At 41.0% G+C, this 10,339-nt stretch overlaps 1 protein-coding gene across 1 annotated transcript; it reads left to right on the top strand.

Moving 5' to 3' along the window:
- Positions 1–1,193: 1,193 nt before the first annotated feature.
- On the top strand, positions 1,194–3,016 carry LOC308289153 (BTB/POZ domain-containing protein KCTD12-like). The gene is made up of 2 exons (XM_080730752.1): positions 1,194–1,607; positions 2,273–3,016. Exons 1-2 carry the CDS (start codon positions 1,242–1,244, stop codon positions 2,687–2,689), a joined length of 783 nt encoding a protein of 260 aa, XP_080586878.1. The 5' UTR covers positions 1,194–1,241; the 3' UTR covers positions 2,690–3,016.
- The last annotated feature ends 7,323 nt before the right edge of the window (positions 3,017–10,339 follow it).

The following is a 10,339-nucleotide window of genomic DNA, read 5'->3' as shown; positions in this document are numbered from 1 at the left end:
TGATTACAATACATTTAGGCCTACCCCCATCCGGAATCAATTGATTGATTGATTGATTGAAGAATTTATTAGAAGTTTGCATAGGAAAAGGTACAGTTTCATGACGGTACAGTTCCCTGGTACAAGGTCTACTAAAAGGAGATCTTAGAAAAGACTAAGCTTATTTCCACAGGAAATCATTAAAGTATCTCATATAACATTGAATGGCAGACGAATAGAACACAGTACTATGCAGTAGATATGTAAATTAAAAAAAAAAAAAGGAAAAAAAAACAGTAAGTCTAAACAAACAGTAAGTACAGTATTCAAATAAGGGGCAGGGGAGGGTAGGGCTGGGCTAGGTTTGTTTTCTTTATCAGTTGCAAACGGCTGCTGCCTGTAAGTGGTTTTTCAGGGCAATTTTAAAGGATGCTAGGGATCCACACTCCTTTATGGCCTAGGCTTTCCACATTTTGGTGGTAGCCTATAGCAGAAGAACGAGTTTGACCCTTTGGGGGTAAATTCACTACAATCAATTTTTTGTCTTGACAAATAGGCCTACTATACTCCTTTTAGTACAGTACTTGAGTAAATGTACAGTAGGCCTACTTAGTGGACCCCCTTAGTTTACACCACTGACTGCATACAGTACAGTAACGGTGATGTCACGTGCGCATACCGCATCAAAAACTCATTCAAGTCACCCAGGGACTCATTCATGTCATGGTCCTGGGGTCCCGGGGATGCGCCTCCATTGGAGTCCATGTTAAAATAATTTACCGCGCGGTAAAAAAAAAAAAAAAGAAATTCCACAGACACCACCATTGTTCATGGGTGAAAGCATCCTACTTTACCCTACGTTAACACAAATAAAATCCACGTAGAAAGTCTTAAACAGGCGATAGAAACGTCAATGTTTTGATTCCATCGACGTCCGACGCCATTTTGCGCGCGTAAACTTTATATTGAGGACTCATAAAACGTTTCTGGGACCCATTTGAATGACCACCTGTGGGTCCCGGGACCCATTACATTGAAAACCTAGTAACATCACTGCAGTAACAGTCCACTTCCCACTGAAGAGTTAATCGCAGAGATGTGTCACAGAGGCAGAGATATTCTCCTCCTCCTCCTCCTCCCACATAACCCCCAAACCATATAAACAACTCTTTAGTCTTTACAGTAAGCCTACTCCCCTGTCTATCCAAGTTCCGAGGCATTTGGAGCGTTTTAGGCTACGGAGGTGGAGGAGAGTCAGAGAGATGGCTCAAACCGACGGCAAAAGTTCACAGTTTCCCGACATAGTCGAGCTGAACGTGGGCGGACAACTCTACACGACCCAACTAAAAACTCTGACTTCGGTTCCGAACTCTCTCCTGTGGAAAACGTTCGCGCAGAGCTGCCCCGCCGACGTGCCGAGAGACCGCAAAGGGCGCTTCTTTTTCGACCGGGACGGCTGTCTGTTCCGCTACGTCCTGGAGTACTTGCGGGACTCGGAGCTCGTTCTGCCCGAGCTGTTCGAGGAGAAGAGGAGACTGCAGAAGGAAGCGGACTTCTTTCTGCTTCACGATCTGTCGCAGCGCCTCGGGACAGCCGTGAAGGCTGGGGGTCCGGAGGATGGCGCACAGGTCAGTAGTAGTGGTCGACGTGCACGATATGGACCAAAATGTCATATTTCGGTATTTATGCCAAATATTTCGATATCGATACGATTTTACCGTACAAATGTTATACATAAAACAGTTAAAACTAAGCTTTATTAGAAAAAAAGAAAAGACAAAAAAAAACGGCATAATTAGCCTACAAGTCAATATCACTCTTGATTTCAAGTGCTATTGGGTTCCTTCTGTTCCCAGTGAGGGAAGTTCCCACACTTGTTAAGTGTAGCAAAAGTGAAAACTAAGCATTCTTAAAGGGGAATACCACCCATGTTCAATATTGAACTATGTCATCATTAATAGGGTTAGGTCTATACCATAAAGGAGTTCTGTGGAAATATAAAACAAGTCCCATGATATGGGCGATATATTCTTATATGAGATACATGAAGTGGTTCCTGTGTAAATAAGCCGTAAAGCTTACTAGGATCTCCTTTTAGTTGACCTTGTACCAGTGATTTGTGCTGTCATGAAACTATACTCTTTTCTATTGCAAACTGCTAATAAGCTCTTCAACCAATCAATCAATCAATCAATCAATATATTGCTGCCTTTTGCGATACTGATATGGTGCATGGTCATACCACAATAACGATACCATAACGATATATTGTGCAATTTGTGCAACACCACAGGTCAGCACCACCATCACCACCACCACCGCCGGTTCTCCCCAGCCGTCACCGAAAGGCACGCCAGGCTATGTCACCATCGGCTACAGGGGCACCTACACCATCGGGAGGGATATCCAAACAGACGCCAAATTCCGCAGGGTCGCCAGAATAACTGTCTGCAGTAAGATATCGTTGGCAAAGGAGGTTTTTGGAGACACGCTGAACGAGAGTCGGGACCCTGACCGAACACCCGACAAGTACACGTCGAGGTATTACTTGAAGTATAACTTCTTGGAGCAGGCGTTCGACCGACTGGCGGAGAGTGGCTTCCGCATGGTGGCTTGCAGCTCCACAGGGACGTGCGCGTACAACAGCAATGACCCCAATGAGGACAAGATCTGGAGCAGCTACACAGAGTATGTTTTCGCCCGCCAGTGATAAACTATCTCTATTATCAGGCACGTGCACACATAGACATCAAAGGGGGCGTCAGCCCCCATGCCCTTTTATCGGTCTGTAAAAAGTGCCCTCTCCAGACCATGAATGCAAGTTTTTAGTTTTTACTAGCCTATGGTGAAAGAAATGCAAATGCCCTCTTTCCATGGCATAACTGAAGGCAGCATTCAAGAGAATTGCCTTGTCAAAACTCTCCTGAACTTGAATGCAGCATCCTATGTTGAAAGAATTGCCCTCTCTGTGTAGAAATCCATGCCGTTACGCCACATCTCCAGTATTGACTTGATTATGCTTAGTTCAGTGTGGTATCACGCACCAAACATAGCCGACCTCCAAGCTCACGAGTTGTGAGCTTGGAGGTCGGCTATTTTCGATATTTTCACCAAAAGGCCCCTTTAGAAATGTCAGCCCCTGCCTCTCTAACGTTCTCTGCACGCCCCTATCTATAATTTAATAATGTGTATCGATCGCGGGCGTAGCTTGGCAACCATGCAGGAATAATCTTTGATAAAGCTCTACGTGTCGAGATCGGTTCTTGTCGGTGAGCGACACCGTCATAGGCTACTATGCAATAACTGTGCATGAAGTCACAGCTGGCCCAATATATTTTTACGCCTAGAGAAAATTGGGTGTAATTCCATGCATTTTATTGAGAGACACTGATGGAATCTATAAATCATATTCCATATGGATAAACAGTTTTCCCCAATCATAATAAAATACTCCACTGTACAAGTACAGTAGAGAGCATTGTCACCCATAGTATCTCTGAGTACAAGGCATAATCATTTCACATATATAGTTGAATGTGTACAGCATAAAATACATTAGTCACATTATGATTGGACAATTAAGCATAACAGTGTGCATCAGATGTTTTCGTGTTGTGGGCCCCAGTAGCAAGGCCAGATATCATGGCTTGGTAATATCATTTTGTTATCCTGGATCCTGGGCATTGTGACCTGATTGGCATCTCTCAGCGTCATTCTCCTGCAGGCGTTAGTTATTTGTTCAAAACATCATGGCATTGACTTTTAACACTGAAAATGATATCTATACCATATTAAACATTTTAATCTTATCAGACACCCATAGGCCTAAACTGTGGGGATCCTTTGGGCTGAATTGCTTATTTTCTGTGAGCACTAGTGACATTTGCTTTGGTCTATTCCCTATTATTATTATTATTATTATTGTTGTTTTGTTGTTGTAGTTATTTCTTTGAATGTTTACAGATTTTTCTAAGACATTAATCATGAATTTCTCAAAATGAAAGGCTATCTGATGTTTTTATATCTGACATTAATCTTTTCTGTTAAATATTGATTGATTGATTATATAGCCTACCCTAGACCGGTCACAGTTTCACAATGTAGCCTATGTAATTTGCCACTTTTTATTGACTATGATTGTTTTTTATGATGATTATTATCACATTTCCTTTATACTTTAAGCTTAATCAAATAAAGTCTTGATTCCCAGAAAAAAAGGAACTAGCCGAGTCCCACAATTTTCACAATGGGCTGTATTTCACAAGACTGCCTACCAGGAGGAAGGAACAGGGAGGGAACAGCATTTTTGTAAACTGAATGTGTGCAAATGCGTTGGATTTAATTTGCAGACATTCAGAGGTGAAGTATTATATGAAGATAGGTTGAAAAGTGGTGAAGTTGTCCTTGGCTTGAAAAGTCATTAGGCTATTTTCTATGGCTACCATAACCGAGACTAAGGTCCAAATATTAGCTCGGTACATCAGTCAATTCTTTGAATGTGCTGTGTGTGCTATATATGAGTGTGCACTTGTCCTCAAAATTGCCACACATTGTTTAACATTGCATCTGAAAAATGTGTTGATTTCATTGAACATGAACTTATCTCACCTACCTACATTATGTGTACACAAACACACATTTGCTCTGGTGCATTTAGGCCTTTGTGTGTTTTAAAGGTTAGACGTGTTTATACAAAACAGTCAAAATATCTGGTGTCAACTGATGCTACCATCTGGACAGGAAGAGGAAAAGATGGAACTCTTCTCTTCCGCTATACTCTGTAGCCTCTATCTGTAATCGGCAGAAACAGGAAATGGTGTGTTTCTACTGTCTATGAGACAAAAGGACGGCAACATGACTGGAGCTCATTCTGAAGCTACACATTATTTGGCCCCATCCTATCTCTTCTATGCATACATACGGGGGAGACATGCATAGCAGAATGACTATGGATTCTGGAAAAGAGATAGTGTGTAATACCCCCTCACATGCATGTCGCACGCACGCACACATGCACACACGCACACACACACACGCACGCACACATTGTCTGATAACCTCACGCTGTGTTTAGAGAGCAGGAGTAGAAGATAAGGCAAAGGAAATAAAACAAAAAAGTTGAAAAAAGCCCTACTAGCCTGGAATCAGACGAATCCGCCGGTGAAAAAAAAAAAAAAAGAAGAAGTATCCACGCTGTGACTATGTGAGGCTACACCCCTCCACCCCTCAAATAAGCCTATGTTGTCTGTGAGCTAGATACCCGATGTCAAGCAATCTAAAAGGTCTGCAGGGAAGAATGGTATCTTTGCTTTGAGGTCCAATATCTGCAAAACTCAGAAATCCCCCAAACAGAAACAACAGGATCATTGTTGACTGAATGACCAAACTATACATTATGTGTGGACAATTACAGCTGAAAAGATGATTAAATATGGCTGATGCAATTTTCCTGCCAAATAGCTATTTCATATTCATTCCAAGTCATGGGTGGGTGGCAAGTCTAGACAGTCACACATGTGTACTCTGTGTGTGTGTGTGTGTGTGTGTGTGTGTGTGTGTGTGTGTGTGTGTGTGTGTGTGTGTGTGTGTGTGTGTGTGTGTGTGTGTGTGTGTGTGTGTGTGCGCGCGCGCGTGCGAGATGTTTGTTTGTGTGGCCGTTATTTGTGTGGGGATGTGATGAAAATACCCCAAAAACGGTTTCGTATTGTGACTTTCACAGTTGGCAGGAAACTGAGCATAATTCTCTCTCTCTCTCTCTCTCTCTCACACACACACACACACACACACACACACACACACACACACACACACACACACACACACACACACACACACACACACACACACACACACACACAGTCACTCACACAAAATGCCAAGATTAACCAAAGTGAAGTGGATATGAAGTGTCTTGATACTATACAAGGGAAAATAAAGTTATTAACATCAACTATTGATACATGACTGATTGGTGATGGGCTCTCTTTGTATCAATGTCTGTGCCCCTTTATCATGCGTTTCAAACTTCACTTGATACTTGAGGATCACAAGGAATGATTCACAGAGAACAAGTTAAAGGGAGTGTGTGCTGCAGACCCTATGTCTGTCTGAGGCAGAGCAAGTATGTGTACTATGGTACAATGTGAAGTACTGAAAGCTACTCCATAGTCCATAGTGGTCTATGAAGGGAAGTCCATATTTTTTAGAATGACTTGTCCATATTGGATCTGTAAAATCAAATGCTCTCCATCTGTATGATTACGTACAGTCATCTCATTAAGCCATTTCTTAAAACAAGGAGGAGAGGGTGACTTGCAGCCCAATAGAATGATTTTCTTAGCTGCAACCATTCCAAGCATCAAAGTATTTTGTTCTTCTTCTGTGTATCATGGTATTCTCAGAACATCCAAATAAAGCAATTTGAGGGTCAATAATTATATATATTTTTATAGACCCATGGTATTCTCAGAACATCCAAATAAAGCAATTTGAGGGTCAATAATTATATATTTTTTATAGACCCTAGAACAGTGGTTCCCAAACCTTTTAGCTTGTGACCCAAAAGAGAAATACGTTTTTTCCCGGGACCCAAACTAGTGCCGCTCTGACATCACGCTCTGGCTTCACTGTGATGTCACCCTAACAGAATCCCTTTTATGGCCATATATGGAGTTCCCTGATTTCATCAATATTAATGATGCCCTGTTAGAGAGATCCCTGTGATGCCTGGGGGTACACATCCCTTTTATGCCCATATATGGAGATATGTGATGCCAGGGGAACAAATCCCTTTCTTGCCCATATGGAAATCCCTGATGTCCACATCCCTGATGTCCACATCACTATGGCACGACCTCGCCCTGAGGCGTCTTACTAGTATAAGATAATAATAATAAACTCAGGCCAGTATGTTAGCAAAGATGCCAAATTCACAATACTCAAAATGAGATCTGTTTACAGTTGTCTTGCCAGGGTTCCTACACACTTTTAGCAATTTATTTCCAAAACTTTTCCAAAATATTTAACCCAATTTCCAGGACTATATAACAATAATTCAGCTCAATAACGAGTCACTTACTCCTATGCACAGTGCCCAAAGACAGGTAGTGTATGCCAGTGGTTCTCGACCTTTTCAGGCTGTGACCCCTGAAATCATATTTGAACTGGGGACCCCGGCACCCTGACGAGCACTAAGAGTTGAGGAATTTTGTATAACACGGTTTTATTGTGAAAATAGCCCATCTTCATGCTCAGTCACAACGCCTCATGTAGATCTGCTATTTTCACAATGTCTGCCTCTAATATTTGACAATTTGGCCAATGTTTAATTTGTCATTTCAGAGGTATTAACAAAATCAATAACCAAAGACAATACATAGCTATTCTTTCCAGGACCTTCCAGGACCCTTGATCAATTCCAAAACTTTTCCAGTACTGGAAAAATATTTTTCTAATTTCGAAATATTTCCAGGAATTTCATGACCGTGGGAACCCTGTCTTGCACTCCTTAGGAGTCCTGTTTTGCTCATTCATATACAATAGTGTTCCATTCAATTCACAAAGGATCAAAAATGTTAAATGTCCACTTCCACACAAACTGCAGCCAGGCCATAAAAAAACCTATCCTTAAATATCTGCATGGTTTCTGTTAAAATGTAACTTGGGTGGACAAAGTAAATAATTGCCTTATCTAATTACTCTCTTTACATTTCCCTGGTGCTTGCCTGTTATTTGAGCAAACACTTTCTTGTTTGAACAGACCAAGGCAAGCTTTGCAGGCCTCCACTTATTAAGTAAGGTGCTCATACTGTAGTACACATAAAGCTTGCAACCCCAGGGTGCTGCTGTTTGCTAACCATCTAAGCCTGTAATCGACCAATCCAGGAGTTTATGTTTCTACACAGAGTAACCATTAAGAGTTGGCGCTCCTCAAATAATTAACTCATGGGTCAAAGGAAAACCATCATCTCCTGCGTCATGGCAGCATTTAGGGCTTCTACTCACCTTGCTATGGGCTTTGCATGTCAACTGGAATGGATGTGTTTGTGAATTGTATAGTTCCTGCTCTTCTCTGCAATGTCATACCAGAACAAGCTAAGCTTGCACATCCTCTTTCACAAATCCCCTTCCCCAAGGCCTGCAGGCGAAGACGCAGTAGGAGAAGTCAACATTTTCAGGGTTTAAAGTCACGGCCGAGAGCACAGCTATGGTTTGAAAGCTGAATCTCTGATCCATAGGAATTTGACAGACATGTTTATCAGCAATTCTTTAAGCTTTTATTTTTGTTTTGATGGATTTCTGCTCCATTTTGCACCAATACGTAAATGGTAGAGCGTAATGGAGCAAAATGCCCTTTCTGATGTCAAAGCTTAGTCCCCCATGGAAACTAAGGTATACAGGAAATTAAATAAATAACACACTCTGTCTGGTTAGGACCTTACATCCTACGTTAAGAAATAGGAGGTCCTGTGTTATCTTGCCAAGTGATATCCAAGCAAGAAATGCAGCCAATTTTGTCCCCCGCTTTTCTCAACAAAGCAAGCCTCCTTTCTAATGCTCACAAAGATTCACTATAAAACATCAAGCATTGAAGAGCAGTGTTAATTACTTTAATAATGGCCTGTAATGCAGACATCAAGATACCGGACTGTTGCTTTGCTGATAAAAATTGGCTCCATGCATGTGAAATGCATTGTCAAACAATGGATCCAGCATGCATCCACCCAGTACTAAAACGGTTTGCATTACGTAAACACAGTTGAATACAAACAGCTGCAAGCAGCAGACAAGCACATGTTTTGACAGAATATAATAAATCTTTGGAAGGTTGTTAGAACCTCATCCTGGTTAAAGTGGCTTCATCTCATGTTTAAGTTAGTTACATCACTTTTTATTTTGATGTCTATGCCTTTGATATGATTATTTAAGATGCTACATCCAGTTCAGCATCAGCTGGCAAAAATAACATTTCATTCATACAGAGCATTTTATATTTTACGGAGCAAACACATAAAGATTTCTTATTTGAACGAGTTGTTTCTAACCATCTCTCTCTCTCTCTCTCCATCTCTCACAGAATAACTTTCTGGAGTAGTGCTGCCCAGGATACCCCTCTCTCACTCCTTAGTCCTCATCCTTCATTCTTTCTTTTTATTTGTTTCAAACACCATACAATAAAAAGTCACAATAAAACAAGAGCAAAAATACATAATAAAAACTATTCCAACTATCTAATTAAACAATAAATCATAAATGTGTTCGAAATAGGAGCAGGAAGAAGCTAATGCTTATAATATCCTACACCTTCATAACAATTTTATACAGTAACACAAAATCTTATGAGAAAAGATTAAAAAAAAAGGAATCAAATTTACACATACATTAGTACTTCAACATAACTTCTCAATTCTGTACCCTCATAACCTTTCCATCACCAACTATTTCAAATTCCCTCCTCATTTCTGTATTTATTAAAAAATGTTTTTTTCTTCTTTTTTCTTTTATATACCGGTATTTATGTTTAAACTGTGGCATACTATTTCTTTGTTTTATCTCCTCCTGTAGTTCATTCCACAGAGTAACCCTGCAGACTGAAATGCCTTCCTTCTTAGGTCATACTGTCCCTCTTCCTTATCCTTAAATATTGACCTACAGTATCTTCAGAATTTCTCCACCACCAGCTTCTCCAGAACACTCTATCTGACCTTGGTTTCACTGACCACTTCCCCTTTCCCCTTTCCACTAGATCCCTTGGCTGCAGTCACAAACTCTCCTCCTATCACATGACACTCAACAGTTTTTCTCCTACCCTTCCTCTGCCACACATGTTTATCGCTGCAAGTTTGGAGGACATCTTACTGTGGATGTCTTCCCACCAGCCTCAGACAAGACCCGGTTTATTTTCTCCCCTGTAAAGTCCTGCCCCCTGCTTGATCTTTCTATTTCCATTGACAACACCCTGTTCAAACTGCCAAGAAGCTGGGAGCAGGGGTGTCACACCAAATTCTGGGCCCTGGGTACAAGGATTCACTGCGGCCCCCAAGTAAACGTTCTTCATTTTGTCTTTGAATATTTCAAATCCTTCTAAGGTTTTTTTTTTAAAAACCTATATATGTTTCCCATCTCAAAATATTTAGTTCCAGGGACCCCCCCAGAAGCAAAATTTGAGTTACAAATATTTGCTTAAAAATACATATATTCAAAGATTTGCACACATTTTCACGACTTTTCAAAAATAGCAGATCTACAAGCTCGCAGCGCGGCACTCGGTATATCTGCTATTTTTCAATAGCTAAAGTATAAAATAATTAAGGCCCATCCACATTGGGCCCTAGTAACTCAGTCCCACTCCCCCCCCCCT

The sequence above is a fragment of the Nannobrachium achirus genome, assembly GCF_963921795.1.
Source record: "Nannobrachium achirus genome assembly, chromosome: 7".
Lineage (NCBI taxonomy): Eukaryota > Metazoa > Chordata > Actinopteri > Myctophiformes > Myctophidae > Nannobrachium > Nannobrachium achirus.
This window is presented reverse-complemented; position numbering and strand designations above follow the sequence as displayed.

What these genes read in the sequence shown, in the direction of transcription:
- LOC308289153 (XM_080730752.1), top strand. Translation starts at nt 1,242, where the DNA reads ATGGCTCAAACCGACGGCAAAAGTTCACAGTTTCCCGACATAGTCGAG. An exon ending in GTCCGGAGGATGGCGCACAG is followed by an intron (nt 1,608 to 2,272) that starts GTCAGTAGTAGT and finishes GCAACACCACAG; the next exon opens with GTCAGCACCACCATCACCAC.